The sequence below is a fragment of the Sminthopsis crassicaudata genome, chromosome 2 (assembly GCF_048593235.1).
Source record: "Sminthopsis crassicaudata isolate SCR6 chromosome 2, ASM4859323v1, whole genome shotgun sequence".
NCBI classification, from domain to species: domain Eukaryota; kingdom Metazoa; phylum Chordata; class Mammalia; order Dasyuromorphia; family Dasyuridae; genus Sminthopsis; species Sminthopsis crassicaudata.
The window spans coordinates 271,805,046-271,823,745 of NC_133618.1; the positions used below are offsets into that span (position 1 = coordinate 271,805,046).

General features: G+C 36.0%; 1 protein-coding gene across 11 annotated transcripts in view; it reads left to right on the plus strand.

The window, feature by feature from the left end:
• The window catches only part of MGA (MAX dimerization protein MGA), a 231,238-nt gene that overhangs the window by 194,556 nt on the left and 17,982 nt on the right, over positions 1–18,700 (plus strand). For 7 of the 11 annotated variants that reach the window (XM_074289346.1, XM_074289349.1, XM_074289347.1 and 4 more), the window contains 10 exons: positions 376–670; positions 1,653–2,282; positions 4,876–5,169; positions 5,954–7,548; positions 10,885–11,012; positions 12,519–12,570; positions 14,306–14,512; positions 14,968–15,079; positions 15,346–15,579; positions 16,659–16,835. In XM_074289346.1, coding sequence (XP_074145447.1) covers positions 376–670; positions 1,653–2,282; positions 4,876–5,169; positions 5,954–7,548; positions 10,885–11,012; positions 12,519–12,570; positions 14,306–14,512; positions 14,968–15,079; positions 15,346–15,579; positions 16,659–16,835 — 3,724 coding nt within the window. The remainder of the gene's footprint in view (positions 1–375; positions 671–1,652; positions 2,283–4,875; positions 5,170–5,953; positions 7,549–10,884; positions 11,013–12,518; positions 12,571–14,305; positions 14,513–14,967; positions 15,080–15,345; positions 15,580–16,658; positions 16,836–18,700) is intronic. The other 4 variants (XM_074289350.1, XM_074289351.1, XM_074289352.1 and 1 more) reach the window with 4 other exon arrangements.

The following is an 18,700-nucleotide window of genomic DNA, read 5'->3' on the forward strand; positions in this document are numbered from 1 at the left end:
ATTTTCAACATTGTCCCCTCCACTCACTTCTGTTCCAACTTTTCCCTTCCCTCCCTCCACCCCCTCCCCTAGATGGTAGGCAATCTCATACATGTTAAACATGTTGAAGTATAAGATTCTCCTTTTCTAAACCACCAAGTAGATGCTAGAAATGTCTCAGACATTTAGATAGCAGTATTCTTTCTCACCCCTTGATTACTCAGATCATCCTGAGTAGAAAGTCTCATTTTCCCTTTTTAAATTTTGGGGGGAAAGGCCCACTGAAATAGCTTTAATTTTTATTTATTTATTTTTTTAAAAGCAGCACTTTTCAAGGGAGGTGAGTTAGCAAGATAATTTTATTTTTACAGAATTTCTCTTTGCCACTTGTTTCAGGTTAATGGTAAAAGTTACCCGCAGGCTAAGTTGCTATTGGGACAGATGGGGGCATTGCATCCAGCCAATAGGCTAGCTGCATATATCACAGGCAGGTTGCGACCCTCAGTCCTGGACCTCTCAACCCTCAGTACTGTCATCTCCAAGGTAGCATCCAATGCCAAGGTGGCTGCATCCAGGATATCACGCACCCAGGTGCCTTCGCCATCCACTTCCCAAACGATGTCCTCCAGCACTACTACATCCTCCACGATGACGACTCTGAAGGCGTTTGTCCCAGCTCAGAGGCCGATTGGTAAGTTAGAACTCATTTGTCTTTCTCTGTGTTTTGTAACTAAGTACTTAAAAGTTAGGTGCAGATGTAGAAGTAATATTTTTCCTGTTTATACTTCTCATAAATCGTGTTTGCTTTGAATATTTACTAGATGTCATGACTTGAACTTAAGTTAGGAACTACCGTTTTTACAAGTTGTTTGTAGACCTTTTGGATTGTTAGGAATATTAGTTTTAGCAATATTCTGTTAGACTCTGATGCTGATGGTAGTATTGATTGTTATAATTCAAGATTTCTGAATTGGCCAAAAGTTGGAGTTGTGCAAAGGAGGATGTGTTGTGTACCATGACGGTATCTTTGCTTATTAAGAAACAGCTTTAACTGATATTAAAAATGCAGTCTTTCCTGCCTTTTTCTTTAAAAACTTTTTTAAAAAAAATTTTTTAGGGGGGGGTGTTATTGTTTGGTTTTTGTTTGTTTTTGGTTTTTTCTGCCCTTTTCTTAAAGAAGGATATATTCGTGGTTTAGGAGTATGCAGGAGTCTAGTACTGACATTCAGGAGTTAGTAGTGAAGGAGGTGGAGGTGCTGGGACAGGAGGAAGATGGTGAAGAAAACCTTATGTAAGAATCTTAAGAAAAATCCCTTAGGTTCTCATGCTGCATCTGTTCCACATAATAAAATTGTGTGCTGCTTTGTATTGTCTTTCTAGTGTCACAACAACCTGAGTCTTTTACATGGCCAGAAAACAATTAATTAGACAAACTTGGGGGGGGGGGGGAAGAAAAAGAAAAGCCCTATTCTTTGAGTAGTGCAAGAGGGTTGGACATCAAAGAGAATTGCATTAAACTTTCATGGGTGGAAATTGGCATGAATAATGCAGGTAGGTGGTACCTGTAAGAAAAATTGACCCAACATTGTGTAAGATGTTAACAAACACAATCAGTCAGAGGGTGAAGGATGGGAGCCTGTTGAAATTTTTGACCTGCAAATTTTTATTTGCAGCAGTTCGACCCTCTCCTGGTGGTGTATTCACACAGTTTGTGATGAGTAAAGTTGGAGCCCTGCAGCAGAAGATACCTGGCGTTAGCACACCCCAACCCCTAACAGGGCCACAGAAGTTCAGTATCAGGCCGTCTCCAGTAATGGTCGTCACACCTGTGGTTTCTTCCAAGCCATCTCAGGTGTGCAACCTTGTGACGGAACCAGTCACTACCACTACCCCTCAAGTATCTTTAGAAAGTATTACTACTGTGACATCTCCTGTGACTGCTGTTTCCAGCTTGGGAACTAAAGAAACTACTCATTCTCCTTCTGGCACCACTTCTGCAGGGACTGTTGAGATCACTGAAACTAGCGTCAGCACCCCTATTATACCCACCCTGCCTTCAACCACTGTGAACGTTACCAAAGCTACTGGGATAGCCGCCCCTATAACTTCCATTGCTTTACCTAAGTCTGTAGCATCTTCACCAACCATCACTCTTCCTGTTGCTTCCACTGCCTCCACCTCTGTAGTCATAGTGACCACAGCTGCATCTTCTTCCGTGGTGACCACACCAACTTCATCTCTTGGCTCTGTTCCTATTATACTTTCGGGAATTAATGCGAGTCCACCAGTGAGCCAGAGACCAGGTAAGGCCTAGATGCTATTAGCTGATTTACAGTGTAAATGTTTTAATCGCTTTTGTGGTTATAATAGGATTATTGATATGTCAAGGAAGAAAGTAAAGAAAATGGAAGACCTTACAAAGAAAAGAACCCCATAAACTCATGTCAAATGCTTGTATTCAATTCAAAGAAGTAAATGACAGAATGTTTGAATTTTACTTGTTGGCTTGGTCAGATGAATTCTTAGTGGGAATTTCTTGTTTTCTATTATTAACTTTTTGTCTAAAACTCTTTATTAAGGACCTACTCTGCACCAGACAATAGTGTGTGATTTGTTTTTTTCAGAAGAGAAACAAGATAGTTAAAGTAAGAATCTTTGAAAGATGTATATCTTGGTCCCAATTCACAATAAGTCCACTGCTTCTCATGATAGCAAGTCTGCTTTAGTTACTAATTTTTTTTTCCTTACACTGAATAAATTTTTTAAATTTAGTGACAAGATATTCCCATATAACCCGTGTTTTCTTTTCTTTTCTTTCCTTTTTTTTTTTTTTTTTTTCAAATTCAATAGTGTTTTGTTTTTCCAATTACAGGTAAAGATAGCTTTCAGTATTCATTATTGTAATATTTTTGAGTTCTACATTCTTTTCTCTCTCTTTCCCTATCTCTCCCCTCCTCAAGACAGCAAGCAATCTGATATAGGTTATTCATGTACAATCATTTTAAATATGTTTACATATTAGTCATCATATTGTGAAAGAAAAACCAGAACAAAAGGGGAAAAAATGAAAGAAAGAAAAAAAGCAAACAAATTTTTAAAAGGTGAAAATAGTAGCCTTCAATTGGCATTCAGTCTTCATTGTCTCTCTGGATGCAGATGATAGCCCGAATTTCTGAAGGTGACTAACTAAAGGGGTCAGAGATACAATTGACATCAGAATATTTGGGGATATTTGTGATGCCTGGTTTTGTTTTTTTCCTTTAAAATGATAAGAATATGTATGTGGATGATAGTTTTGGCATTGTAGTTTGGGAAGTAGAGTCAATGACTGAGTGTAGTACCATAAAGCAGTGATAATACAAATTCAGCCACCTAGACTTGCCTCTGATTTATTCCTACTGTACCTCTCCCAAGCAGCTACGTTTCTTCTTTTTCCCCCCTTACACCTTGTCCCCCATTTACATAGAAAAGATAAAGATTTTTATAAGAGGCATGGGAATATTTTTAGGTTTTGATTAGATGTAAGTGAACTCCCAAGTAATGATATTTATAAATTTTTGTAAAATAATTTGTCTTTTACATAGGAAAAATAAAACAAAACATTTTTCCCCTTTCTGTGCAAATTGTGTGTTGTGATTTTAATTAGGATTTTTCCTTGCCAGAGTAGTTTTATTTCTATAACAATCAACTTTTTTGACTGATTCTAAAGGACATAGTTTCTCTTTTATCAACTTAGATGTAATATATGTAATGAGCAGTTCTGATGTTAAGTCATTATTAGTTCTGGTTAATTTGGTTTTCTGCTTTATAGTAGCAGGATAACGTGAATACACTTGTAAGGCAAATATACTAATGTTAAATGGTTAAGTTAAATTATTTTTATTTTTGTTGATTACTAGGAATTTTCTGTTCTGCGTTCTTGGAGCTATTTACATAACTCTTTTCATTTCCTTAAGAGCTAATTTTATATCTAAATTTATTTTAAAACTTTAGATATAAACATAAAAGCCCTTCCATAATTTGTTCTTAACTATTTTAAGTCATTTGTACTTGAATATTGTAAGACTTAATTGATATTGGGTTGTTTTTTTGTTTTTTTTTTGTTTTTTTTTTTTTTTGCTTGGGTTTCCCTCCCCTCCACCCCCCACTCCCACCCCCACATATCTTGCCTTTTTCAGTCTATCTAGCCTCTGTGTAGTTTTCATTCTCTTTAGCTCTGTGGCTTCATTTGGATTAGCCCCTGGATTCTATTAACAGGTGGAGTTTTCCTTTTTTTTTGTTTTGTTTTTTTTTTTGTTTTTTTGTTGTTGTTTTTTTGTTTTACCCTTCTAAAAATGTTTCTGAAATAATTTCTACCCATTGTTTAATGAATTATGCATTTGGGCACTTTTCAATAATTCAAATAATTACCCCTGGTTTTATCTAATGTGAATTTGAGCCAGGTATATTCCTTGTGATTTTACAATGCTATCAACATGGTTGCACAGTGATGCCTAGCTTCAAGCAGTACTTCACAGTAAAAATAGTGCAACTATGAGGGATTAGAAATTCTGAATTTCTACTTATACTCTGAAGGATACCCAAAGTGTATAGCTTTGTCTAAGTTTCTTATAAAGCAGATTATTTATCTCTTGTTGAATTGTCCTTCCTAAGAGCAGATGATTCTCCTTTTAAATATTCTAAATGCATTTTTTTCTAGCAAAATCTATAACTTTAAAAATCATATCTGAAAGGCAGTTTTTTTTTATAGCATAACACATTCAGAATTTTAGGAATTTCCCAAATTAAGTATCTTGAAAGGCTACTTGGAGTTGGATTAGAAACCATGGCATTAGTGGTTCCTGTTTGTAGTAAAGGAAGGTTGGGATGCCATATGTCTATTTTCTTGTTTTTCAGAAAATGCTCCTCAGATTCCAGTGGCTACCTCTCCAGTTTCTCCTAGCCCAGAAAAGCGTGCTGGACCTCGGCTACTTTTGATCCCCGTGCAACAAGGCTCTCCTGGTCTTCGACCTCTCCAAAACATGCAACTTGTTCAGGGTCAGAGGATGCTCCTTCAACCTGTCAGGAGCCCTAGTGGAATGAACTTGTTCAGACATCCCAATGGTCAGATTGTCCAGCTTGTTCCTTTGCAGCAGGTGCGAGGCTCTAATACACAGCCCAACTTACAGCCTGTTATGCTTCGAAACCCAGGTACAACAATCATTTTCATAAACTTTTTTTTTGTCACAGGACAGTCCCTCCTTTTTAATCCCAAAAAAGTTAGTTTAATAGAATTAGTGTTGTATATCCCAGCTTCCTTAAGCCGTAGGTCATGACTCCATATGGGGTTTCTTAACTGATTTTGGGAGTTGCAAAATTATGATTTTTTTACCACTAAATGTTTGATTTTATGTACTTGGGGTCATGTAAAAATTTCTTGGGTGAAAAATAGTCATGGGCAGAAAAAAGTCTTGCTTCCTAAATAGGCATTTTTTGTTTGGAATAGAAAAACTTTAAGTGCATATTTTGTGCTAAGTGCTATGTTGAATGCTGGAAATATAGATAGATAGGTAAGATAGGGCCTTTAAGTGGTGTAGAAGTTAGAGCCCTGATCTGGGTCAGGAAGACCTGAGTTCAAATCTAGACTCAGACACTTAGTAATTATGTGACTCTGGGCAAGTCTCCTAACCCTGATTGCCTCTCCCCCCCAAAAAAGATGGTCTCTGTTCTCAAGGAGTTCATGTTCTAATTGAGGGAGGCAACACATTAAGAAAGGGTCATGTTTATTTTTCAGTTCATGGCAGATGAAAGATCAAAAGGTATTTTATCTATGAAAGTAGCAAATTAAGGGAAAATTAAGATATTGGGGATCCCAGATTTTTTTTTTTAGTGAATGAAGTGTGTTTTCTTTGAACTTCTCCAAAATGACATACCCAATTCAAGAAAAGAGACTCTTCCTGGGGAATGACAATTTGTCATTTCATTTTCTTTGTAGGATCTGCGGTTGGAATCCGCTTACCTGCACCTTCCAAGCCTCCTGAAACACCTCCTCCTAATGCCTCTCCTTCAACTTTCTCAACCATGAGTCCCATGATTCAGGCTGTTGGCTCTTCTCCACCTCTGAATTTAATTACTCAGGCATCATCTGTACTTTCCACTGTGCCTAGCTTTGTGTCTCAAGCTGGCACCTTGACCTTGAGGATATCCCCTCCTGGAGCAGGCAATTTTCCAAGTCAAACAGGCTCAGAATCTAAAATAACTTATAGCTCGGGTGGGCAGCCAGTTGGCACAGCTAGTCTCATTCCTCTCCAGTCTGGTAGTTTCGCTTTGCTGCAGCTCCCAGGACAGAAGCCGGTTCCCAACTCAATTATTCAGCATGTTGCTTCATTGCAGATGAAGAGAGAGTCTCAGAATCTGGATCAGAAAGATGCAACAACTTCTTTGAAGCAGGACAGTCACAAAAAGACTTTACGTTTGGAAGAGGGAGATGTCACAGAGCCAGAGAATGATTTAGCATTGGAAGCAGATTTACCTAATAGGACTGAGACACCTTTGACTAATACAGTAAAGCATGACCAAGGTGCTACTGCCTCTGAGATAGCCCAGAGAGATATTCAAGAACATGGAGGTGGTGCCTCAAATAAAGATCCCCTTTTACAAGAGGATATTCCTGCTGATGTCATATCCTCTGATCATTCTTATATCAGTGGGTCACGGGCAAATGAAGGTAATAAAGAAGTTAATGAAGAAAAAGAAAATTGCAATCTTAGCTCTTTGGAAGAAAAAGCAAATGAGGTTTCAGAAGTTAAACATAATCCTCAAGAAGTCAATAATAAAGCAGTTCAAACAACAAATAAGGTACAACTGAAAACCTCTAGTGTTCAGGGAGAGATATCTCAGCTGAGAATTGTAAATGAGGAGCAGAATAATGTAAAGAACCCAGAGGAGAAACTAATGAACAGTGAACTTTTAGCTAACTCTAAGGAAGACAAATCCTCCAGGAGCAAAATAGTACAGGAAGAAGTGACAGCACAAACTGAAACAAAAGACAAGGATTGTGAAATTTCTGTAGAGAAAAAAAGTACAAGAGAAAGTCAGGAAAACCTTCTGAAGGAGAATTTGGCCCAGAAATTCGATGGTATTTCAAAAGAACACAAGCAAGCTGGAGATGAACATTTGACTGAAAGAATTGAGGCAAGTCAAGAAAACTCTGTTCTGAGTCAAAAGCAAAGCTCTTCTGTCATATTGGAGGAAAGTGAAATTGCTAAGAATACCAGAAATTTAAATGTTGAATCTGATACCTGGAACAAAATTCCTAATTCTACAGCCTTTCCCCTTGTTCCTCAGATGGTTGAAAGAGCCCAAAAAGGGGATAAAGTTGTTCAAGGTCATTTGCTCCTTCCAGGAGAGCAAATACAACAACATCTAAAGCAAAGGAAGAAGGGTGGGAGAACCATTATTGAACTCCCTGTTTCAGATGTGGAAGAAGAAGAAGAGGAGGAGGAAGACGAGAAAACTGATGATTCTGCTGATGACATGGTTGATGGCATCTCTGACTACCAGAGTGAAGAAGTTGAAGAAGTAGAAAAGGTGGTGAGCCCCTTTTTTTGTTTTGACTGCAAAGTTTCTAAAATTCTGTTCAATAGTTTTATACAGCCAGTAATCACTTCAGAGGATCACCATTATTGAAAGACTGATACTTCAGTTAGGTGGTTAGATCTAAGTTATAAGTAAATAAATTACCTTTATATTTTATTTTCCATATTGTCAGGCAATAGATAGATTTCTCACCCTACTAAAAGCAATTTTTGACACTTGTTTGAGTATCTGAAATGGTTGAAAAATAATTTTGGCTGTCATGAGACTTTTTGATAATAGTCACACTAACAAATTGTGATTTTATTTTTTCCAAACCAATATTGTTTTTGATATGATTGAGGTTCGGTACTATTCTCTATGTGAGTCTCAGTGTTGATATCACAACTCTGTTGGTATAGAAATATCTACTTCCATTTATGTTAAATGCATTTTTTTGAACATGTATTTTTAAAATATGAAGTAACTGGCAGCTAGGTAGCACAATGGATAGAGCACCAGTCCTGAAATCAGGAGGACCTGAGTTCAAATGTGGTCTCAGACACTTAACACTTCCTAGCTGTGTGACCCTGGTCAAGTCACTTAGCCCCAATTGCCATAGCCAAAAAAAGAAGAAAAAAAAAACCTAAAACTAAAATATGAAGTAACCATTTAGTCTTTTTAACTTAATCATGCCTTACTGATTTTTTTTACCTTCTCTTTCAAAAAAATCTTTAAATCTCTGAATTTTAATCACCATTCTGTACAATCTGGTGTCAAATTTAGGGGGCTGAATATAGCCTGAGATTTTCCTGAATAATTTGGACCTCACTATCCCTTCTTTTAGCATTGTTATCTGGTTACCCTAAATATCCTCTACTTAAAACTATGTCATTCACTCCTTCTCTTTGTTATTTTCCCATTCCCTGCTGTCACCTGATTTTTTTGTGTGTTGGTGTAATTCTATTTTCCTATTTCCTGATGTTTGAATAAAATCAAAAACTATATTCGATTTTGTATGGGGTGTAGGGAACTAAGCAAAAGATATGTAAGTACTCAGGAGTCTAATTTTATCAGTATGTATACTCAGTGAAAAAGGTTCCAGTCCCTCTATGACATGATAAATGATCTTCAGAATTTTCTTTGACCAGATAATTGATCATTGTCCAACTTAATGATGAAATTCTCTAAACTTCCTTAAACAATAGATGGGACAATTAATGAATAGGCCCACATAATTGAAATCTATCAAACTTTTTAAGACTTGCCAGAGCTCCACTAGCATAACTTGTGGAAACTCTAGGTCACCACTGTGCCATGTAGATATCAGAGTAGATAGGACACTAGTGAAACAAAACATTGAGAATATGTTTATGCCACTCTTTTATTATGACTCAACTGTTTGCTAGAGTTTAGTTTTCTTCGGTGGATTACAATGAAGTTGAAAGAAGGGTTTCTTTAATCTAGTGACCCTGGTGTCTGTGTTATTGATAATGTGAAGCTTTTTGTAGAGTCTTCTATTTTAACTAGCACTGGATAAGAAAATCAAGAACAAGCTAACTTTTAAAACCACCTAGTAGTTGTAGGTAGTTACATTGTATGATAATACATTTGTTCTTTTGGCCAGCCTTCCTCTCTTCTTCCTTTTCCCCCCTCCCCCCCAAAATGTTTTTTCATATTTGATGCTCACTATTTTTGAGCCAACATATGGATGAATGTGGATAATTTTTTTATCCCTCCCTTATTAAAATCCCTTCCTGGGAGGTATATCAGTTAGGTAGTCCAGCAAAAGGCATCCATTTAATATATTAAGCTCTAGTTCAAATTATATGTGGCGTCTAGCACATCTGTAGACCATACCAAATGTTGACTTATTTGTTAAATTATATCACTGCTTTGTTCTACTAGCTTCATGGAATTCATTGGGTATAAGAGATAGTTAGACTTAGTGTATATCCAAGTTGTAAAGGGTATAAAATAGGCTTTTTAAGATCATTAGATTAGTAGTATCTTTTGATACAAAATTCATCCCGAGAAGAATTTCTTTATTATTGGTCAGAGTGGAAAGGTTGATGTTAGTTACTTAGACTATTTGGATTGAACAGAAAAACCAGTAGTTACTTTGTGATTATGGAAAGTAAATATTCAGTAACTTTTCTCTTGTTTGCCAAGTATGAAGGAAGAATGAAGGAAGAATCTATTTTCTGTTTCAGCCATTAATGGAAGCAAGTTCAATGGGAGTTGAGGTGGGGTTGATGAGTAATTCTCAATGATTTCAGGTTCTGTTAGTAAGACAGTTAAAAGACACTGTTTAATTTACTTATACTTAACACCTGATACTCTATAGAGAAATTTTAAATAAGTTTTCCTTATTTCTGGTATAGAAAAAATAGCTATTTTGAAAGCTAGAGAATGACAAAAAAATCCAATTACATAACACTTTATGTTAGCAAAGCTTATTCACATTATCTTGTTTTAAGACTCAACTCTGAGATAGGAAGTAAAATAATTTTTCCCATTTTGCAGATGAAAGTTTGGGGAAAGGAGTTTAAGTAATTTAACGGCACAGTTAGAAAGTGGCAGAACCAGGATTCAGACTTGATTTTTGGCTAAAAGTTAGTTGTTTTATCTCAGTGCATCAAACTATGTTAAAATGGCTGTATCACATGCCATTTTTAGTAGGGTATTCGTTACATAGTTTACTCAGTAAACTCTTAATAGTTTACCTAAGCCTTAATATAGTAGATAATCTTATATAGAAGACTTTGTTTTGGAATCTAAAGTTTTTCAAAAAAGCAAACTATAGGATTGAAAAATGTGCCTAGTTTTTTTTTTCTGATTCTTTAACTACTTTGAGAAAGCCAGTGATACTTTGTGATTATTCAGCTTAATATTTCACTGTAAACAGTCCTTACTTGCTATATTTTTTAAAAAATATTAAATCCGACCCTATTCTTGTGAGATCCAAGTAAGTTTTTAAGATTACCTTTCATATATCAGAGTTAAGGTAATACGGTCCTTTGAGTATGATTTTTTTTTTTCTTTTTTCTTTCTGAAGACCTGTATCTTTATGTGACATAGCTAATAAATATCTCTTATAGGTTAAATTCCAGGCTATCTGGTCTAATCATCTTATTTCTAAATGAAGAAATTGAGGTCCAAGTTAGTTAAGTGATTTGCCTAAGTCTACACGTATTGAGCCTCATAGTCAGGATTTGAACCAAGTCCTCTGATTCCCTGCTGTGTTGCACTATAAAGCTTAATTTCATGATGGGAGAAAGAAGATGAAAGCTTTAGATTTGTTCTAATTTAATTCGCATATAGTTTACCATTTAAAATTGCTTTTTTCAGAATAATTCTATGGATTACACTGAAGAGGAAGAGCAAGTAGACATTGAAACTGTTGAGGAATTTTCAGAGAAAATGAATATTGCTCGCTTGAAGGCCTCAGCTTCTCATATACGTTCTCCTAACCAACCGTAAGCTTTTCTCATTAATTTGTTCTTTAACAACTTAAATTTAATGCCATGTTTAGGAACTTTGAATAACCATCCTGTATACTTTCTAGCCTCTTAGCTTTGTTCTAAATAATAGAAGAACATGAGTTAAAATTCGAAAAAATATACTCAGTTCCCTTGAAATTACAAAATTCAGAAATTGTTCTCTGTTATGTTTATAATTCTTTTTTACTACTACTAAATCTAGTTATTTTAATGACACTTTAACACTGAATGATTTTGAACATATTAACTGGAGTTTATCTGTACTCTTCAGAAATAACTTGCAAAATAGTAATAATCTTTTCCATAATATTTTTCTTCCTTGGGAAGGGAGATATATCAGTTGTGTATATTAATCTTTTTTACATGTAAAACTCATATAAAATAGCTCAAAGAATTGTACATTAAACTTCAAATTAATAGTAGATAATGTTTTAGACCTCACAACTAGAAATGGAAAAATAGGAAGTTGGTCAATAGTATAATTATTGAAAGAAAAGATGTGGAAAATGACAAATTGGGACACAAAAATAAAAGCGGGTAAACATGTCATTGAGGTGAACAGATAATTAGGCAAAGCAGAGTTTCTTAAGGAAAAAAGTTTGTATTTCAAAAATCATAGGTGATTTTCAGGCAGTCACAGTGGACCATCTTCCAGATTAAGCACACTATCTCTTCCCACTTTTGTTTCCACTCTTTGTAGGTACTTATTCACTTCATAAATAGACTGGACCTAGGATTTAACTAATATAGGGTTCTCCTAGATGAAGAGTGCCTTCTCTGCCACTTGTGAACTAAGAGTGTTGCTTGATATAACTTACCAGAGCCATACAACTATTGTATGTCAGAAGGAAGGTTTTAACCTCGGTCTTTTTGGCTCCAAGATCAGCTCTCTATTCCCCTACCTTATGGCTCTGCCTCATTTCCTCTGTGCAGAATAAGAACGATAGGACTTGAAACAAGCAGCTTACCTCATATTCTTTTTTATTGGACTATATATTGATAGGGAATAGAGAAAGCATCACAGATCTCATTTAGTTCTCTCTTATTCTCATTAAATGCATTTCAGTAAACAGTGTTTAGTTTCTATTATCTGTAAGTTTTAATGTTCAAAGACATAAAAAGAATCTCTTTCCTTAATGATTTTACATTGTGCTAATGGAGGATATGATGTCTATACCAATAAGTATAATACAAACAAAATTGAGGAGAGAGCACATATTAGTGCTGGGAATTGTGAGCTTAGTAGTTTCTTTTATCTCCGGAACTGGGGTGCTTAAAGTGGACAGTTTTAAAATATATTGTAAATGCAATGTAATTTGATATGATTTCAAGGTATATTTAGGCATTTTCACACTTGTACATAAAAAGATGTGCCGTCATTAGGTAAAATTTGCCAGAGAACTGTTTTCAATAAAGATTTGCTATCATAGCATAAAATTCCAATTGTAAGATGTTAGGAAATGATTCTATCTTCCTTTTCAGATGCCATACTCATGCTCCTTCAGACGAGAAAGCACCTGAGAAGAGTCGAAAGGTCTGTTCAAATATTTCCTTTTTCTCTTCCCTCTCTCCTTTCCTCCTTTCTTCCCCCCCATTTACTTCTCTTTTCCTCTCTTTCCCTCCTTTTCTCCCTTCCCTTTTCCTCCCCCCTTCCTCCTTTGCTTGCTTCCTTTTCTTTTTTTCTCTCTATTTCCCTCTCTTTTTTCTTTTTTCTCTCCTCTCCTCTCTTTCTTTACCTTTCTTTCCCTTCTCCCCCATTCTTCCCTGTCTTTTCTTCCTTCCTTCCAGAAATGAGGGGCCAGGTACATATCTGGATATTTGTTGAAAGTATTGTTAGGTTTTCTCCATTGAAAGCATTTTGGGCTGCTGATTTTTTGAATGGATAAGTGCCATGCCATATTGAATCCTTTCTTTATAGTTTTCCCACAATTACTGCTCAGAACCCTTGTGAATCTCAACATTCCAATGTAGCCTTTTCCCATATCTTAGCCCCATTCTTCCCAACCCGCACATACATGTGCATCCTCCTCCTCACACACACAAAGATTTGGATCCACTAAGGATAACTGTTATGAAAGTCTGTATTTCTAACCCTGATATCTGAGCACTTACTGGTCTATTTCTTATTGATAATTATTATTTATCTATGTTTAAATAAATATTTAAATTACTTACATATGCACAAAAATATAACTTATTAACAAATGAGAATAGTAGTAGCATCAAGATATGTAATTTATATTTATGCATATATATTTTTTCAATATCTTGTCTGTGATCAAAGTCACCTAGTACTTTAAAAATATTATTAATTAATGCCTTTTTCATTGTCTGAAAATTCAATATTATAACAATAAAACATTATTAAGCTCCTATTTTGTGTCAGGAGATACAAAAAGAGACAAAAGATAGACCCGGCCCTCAAGGACTTACAATCTAGTAATATTACTTCATTGTCTCTTGATACTAGAAAAAGTCTTTCCTAACAAATATTCTTAATAAAATAAATTTGAAAACAGCTTTCTTGGGAACAAAAATCTCTTAACTTTATCTCTAATGCTATCAGGAGTAGTGTTTCACATTCAGTTTTTCATTTCTCACCTGTCACTCTCATTTGCCATTCTCCTAACATTCTCTCTATATTTTAAAGTTGTAGTAATATAGTATTTGAATTCTTATCTGGCTATTAAAAAGATAGTAACTGACCCAGTAGTTTCTAAAATAGATATTCTAAACAAGGTTTGCATTTCTCCTTGCAGCCTCAATTTTTCAGCCCTCAGAAAATAATTGAGGGATATATCAAGTCCAGAATATAGTCAGCACACATCTGTCTGCTAAATATCTGGTAGGATCATATACACAACACCTATAGACATACAGAGAGGAGAAAGATGGTATTAATAGTATATAGTTATCAAACAGAGCAACATTATAAATAATTCAATACTGTGTTACATGCCCAAAAAAGTAATGACTTTTCTGCACTATCCTTATGTAACCTATTTATATGTTATATAGGCCTAATTTTCTTTTGGCCTTTTGATCTCTACTAAACCTAATTGCTGTAAAGTTTTATGTTATCAATTTAACATCCACCTTTATCTTTGTACCTTTTAATGTGCAAAATTTCCAGAATTTGAAGGGAATACACTTTTAAAACAAAAATTGCCAGTTCTGTGGATAATTTTGGTTTTACAATTGAGTTTAAATGCATTTGGATAAGTTGGTTCAGAGTTTGGTTGATTTTTTTCCATTTTTAATTTAAATAGGACCCACCAATTCCTGTGAAACTGAAACCTGAATTCTGGAGTGAAAAACTTCAAAAAGAAGCAGAAGCTTTTGCATATTATCGTCGAACACACACAGCCAATGAACGGCGTCGGCGTGGTGAAATGCGGGATCTCTTTGAGAAGCTGAAGATAACATTGGGACTGCTTCATTCTTCTAAAGTCTCTAAAAGTCTCATTCTCACAAGGGTGAGTTTTCTACTCACTTTGTACATATGGATTGAGCAAAAGTGTTTCCAGAAAGATTAAGAGAGTAGTAGTATTGACTACTCCCCAATAATCAATGATAACTTTGTATGGATGTGTTTCACATTCAGAAGTAAACTATTAAAAACCTAATCAAATTACTAAAGTACAATGATATTTTCATGTTTGGGGAATTGTCATTTCTTTCATCAAATGAATTCCTAAATGGCTAGATTAAAGTTTTAATCTGGCATTAGAGTTTTTAGCTGACTAGCTACCCTCCACGGAGGAAACATTAAATGATCCCCTGCAATACTATGAGCCTTAGGTTTCATTTTCCTGTTTACAATTGGAGGCCTTACAGATTAATGATGGCAGACTTCACCCCAAAATATAATGGGAAATTATTCCAAATAAAGTGAATTGACTGACATATGGTGGGTTACCTTTTCTCCTAGGCCTTTGGAGAGATCCAGGGACTAACAGACCAGGCAGACAAGTTGATAGGACAGAAAAATCTTCTAACTCGAAAACGGAATAATCTGATTCGCAAAGTATCTTCTCTTTCAGGTAAGGCTTGTAAATGGGAAAGAAAAGGAATAGTAACTCTAGGAAAAAACCAAACTGTGGTATGTTTTATGTGTTTAGAGAAACTAGGTGTAGATGTGTACTGGTTTTAACTCATGAGGAAATTTATTCTGAGGTACAGCCAATGCTGCTTTACAGATATATGCTTGCCTTTGTGACTAAGCAAATGGACTTCACTTGCTGATTCTCATTTTTATCTGAGCCGTAGATAGCAAAAGAAGGTTGCTTAGATTCTTTTTAACATTCAGGTAAGACAGAAGAAGTTGTCCTGAAGAAGCTGGAATACATTTATGCCAAACAGCAAGCATTAGAAGCACAAAAGAAAAAGAAGAAGATGGACCAGGATGAGCCTAATGTGCCTCCTCGAGTAGTCAAACAGCAGGAAGGAGCTTCTACATCCTCTGTAGAGTTGGGGCAGGTAGTCATGACTAGCAGAAGGGGAAAGCCATTGATACTCGCCAGGAAAAGGGCACCATCCACAGGTAGGAATGGTGTTTTGTGGTCATTTCAAGAGTGCTGTAAAGAAACTAGTTTGTTGAACTATTAACTTCCCTTGCCTTTATTTATTCTTCTGTTGAATGTATTAAAAACAAAATCGTACATCCAATTTTGTTATATATATTTCCCTTTCAGCATATTTCTGAGAATTTATTTACCAATAACTAAAGGAGACTGCTACAATTGATAACAAATTAAGAAGAAAAAAGCAAATTAATCAGTCACTTAGTAATTTAAAACTTTTCTAATGCTATAGTTAAAATTGAAGAATGATGAATAATGCGTTATTTTAATAGATAAAACCATGTTATTGAGTCTTGAATAGCAGTTATGTGCACAAGTTGTCAATTTTAGAGCAAGAGGGGATTTCAGACATAATGTAGTCCATTCTCTAGGTTTTAAAATTAGAAAACTGAAACTGTGGTCAGTAATTCTTTTATGCCAGTGATAGGATCTAGATTTATTAACTCATTCTCATGCTCTTTCTTTTATACTTAGAGTAAATAGTATACTGCACCTGGAGTAAGGAAGATTTGTATTGAAATCTGGCCTCAGATATTTAGTAGTTATATAACCTTTACCATACTGCCTTGGTTTTCTCATCTATAAAATGAGAGTAATAACAAGAGGGTAAAATGAAATTATATTTGAAAAGTACTTTGCAAACTTTATATAAATGCAAACTGTTATTATATTATAGTACTCTAGGTTTCCATAAAGGTTTAACAAACTGATGTTTTGATTATCTTGGACAGTTTTAAAATCTTGATGTTTTTGCTGACATTATTGTTGAAGAACTTTTTCAAATCAATAGTTTCAAGGATTGGTTCTTTAGTAGGAAAAGTATCTCTTTATGGAGGAACAGTAAACAAGGAACTGAAACTAATTCCTTGTTTCACAGTGATTAAAAAAAAAATGTATTCTTAAATGTGGTTCCTGACTTACCTTAAAATTAAGCTGTGCTTTTATCTATTAAAAGAAGGGGTACTTTCAGAGATTTAAATTAAAATTCTAGGTGTGTTTGAAGACTTTTATTCTAATTGACTTCTAATTTTCATTATAGAAAAGATCTCACCTTCTCACACAGTACATAACACTGCCAGTCTGGTGATGACTCCACAAGGACAAGTGCTTACCTTGAAGGGACCCTTAGTCTCAGGACCTATGGTAACTGTTTCTCCTGCTCTGTTACAAAGTGAACTGAAGCCTCAAGTTACCAACAGTGCTGTAGTTCAGCAAGGTATGTCAGTGTTGTCTTACTTACACTGAAGAAATCAGTCTGACTTCTCTAAAGTCAGAGACAGTCTTTTCTCTTTTGTCTTGCTAACATGAATTCCATCAAGTGCAGTCTTACCTAAATGTAGTTTTGCCTGATTCTGTCTTTATAGTTTTTATTAGTTTGGCCTTGTTTGGGCTTGATGTTGAACTCAGATATGAATTGTGAAGTGCTGCTACTTATAAGTGGAAGTTGGGGATAGAAAAATAGAAAATTTATCTCAAGATAAAAGGGAAAAGTATTATGAGGAACTGGTGTCAACTTTCTTAGTATTCTGGTCTTGTAGTGTGGCTTTTTGGAATTTAAATATGAAATCAAATTACTGGAATGAAATTTTATTTCATTATCAGGTTTTCTCTCTCATGGCAAACACAGTTGCAGATATGGGCTGCCAGGCATTTTCATTAATGGGATTGGTCCTTTAGGCTTGTAGGGCATTGGCTTCAAATCCATCAGTGAATTCCACCAGTATAAGTGCCAATATCTGGGATCTAGTAGAACAGAGGCAAGAGAGTTTTTCATATGCCTTCTCTAGATCAAGAGGAAGCACATCTCTCTATGTGAGCTGTATTATTTAGGATAGTTTTCTTTCATTCTTCATCTCATTTTTTACTTTTGTGATATTTTAATTGGTAGGAAGAAAATGAGTCTTTTTAATCCATTACTTCAGGAATCTTTGAAGAGATATTGTTATCTGTCCATTGGCTAAGTGCTGTAGGGAAGAACCTCTAGTTTGCTCCCTCAAGAGTACATATCTTCTTACTCTTGTTTAAAGGAGGTAAGAGAGACAAGTTAGCATTTAGAAACACAAGCCCATAATCAAGAAAAAGACTATTGGTACTGTTAAATCAGAAGCAGAATATAAGTAATATATGTAACTATTTAGATACATACATAATTTTCTATGTGAAAACATGGTCCAATTAGTTTGAAAAGAATATATTTCGGCCATTTCTATTAAAACATCCTTTTAGGCAGGAGAAACTCATAGACTTTCTTCTCCTGGCTCTTTTCTCTCCTTCCTTCCTTCCTTCCTTCCTTCCTTCCTTCCTTCCTTCCTTCCTTCCTTCCTTCCTTCCTTCCTTCCTTCCTTCCTTCCTTCCTTCCTTCCTTCCTTCCTTCCTTCCTTCCTTCCTTCCTTCCTTCCTTCCTTTCTTCCTTCCTTCCTTCCTTCCTTCCTTCCTTCCTTCCTTCCTTCCTTCCTTCCTTCCTTCCTTCCTTCCTTCCTTCCTTCCTTCCTTCCTTCCTTCCTTCCTTCCTTCCTTCCTTCCTTCCTTCCTTCCTTCCTTCCTTCCTCCCTTCCTCCCTTCCTCCCTTCCTCCCTTCCTCCCTTCCTCCCTTCCTCCCTTCCTCCCTTCCTCCCTTCCTCCCTTCCTCCCTTCCTCCCTTCCTCCCTTCCTCCCTTCCTCCCTTCCTCCCTTCCTCCCTTCCTCCCTTCCTCCCTTCCTCCCTTCCTCCCTTCCTCCCTTCCTCCCTTCCTCCCTTCCTCCCTTCCTCCCTTCCTCCCTTCCTCCCTCCCTCCCTTCCTCCCTCCCTCCCTCCCTCCCTCCCTCCCTCCCTCCCTCCCTCCCTCCCTGCCTCCCTGCCTCCCTGCCTCCCTGCCTCCCTGCCTCCCTGCCTCCCTTTCCCTTCCCTGCCTCCCTTCCCTCCCTTCCTCCCTTTCTCTTCCCTCCCCTCCCCTCCTTAAAAAAAAAAAAATTAAATAAAAACAAAAGATTGCATTTTTAGCTTAGACAGTAAATGCTAGAGCCAATAGTATAGTATAATCTATATGACTATGTTTCTTCTGTTGGGGAAGATCTCTTGGAGTGAGGAGGCTTGCACTTATA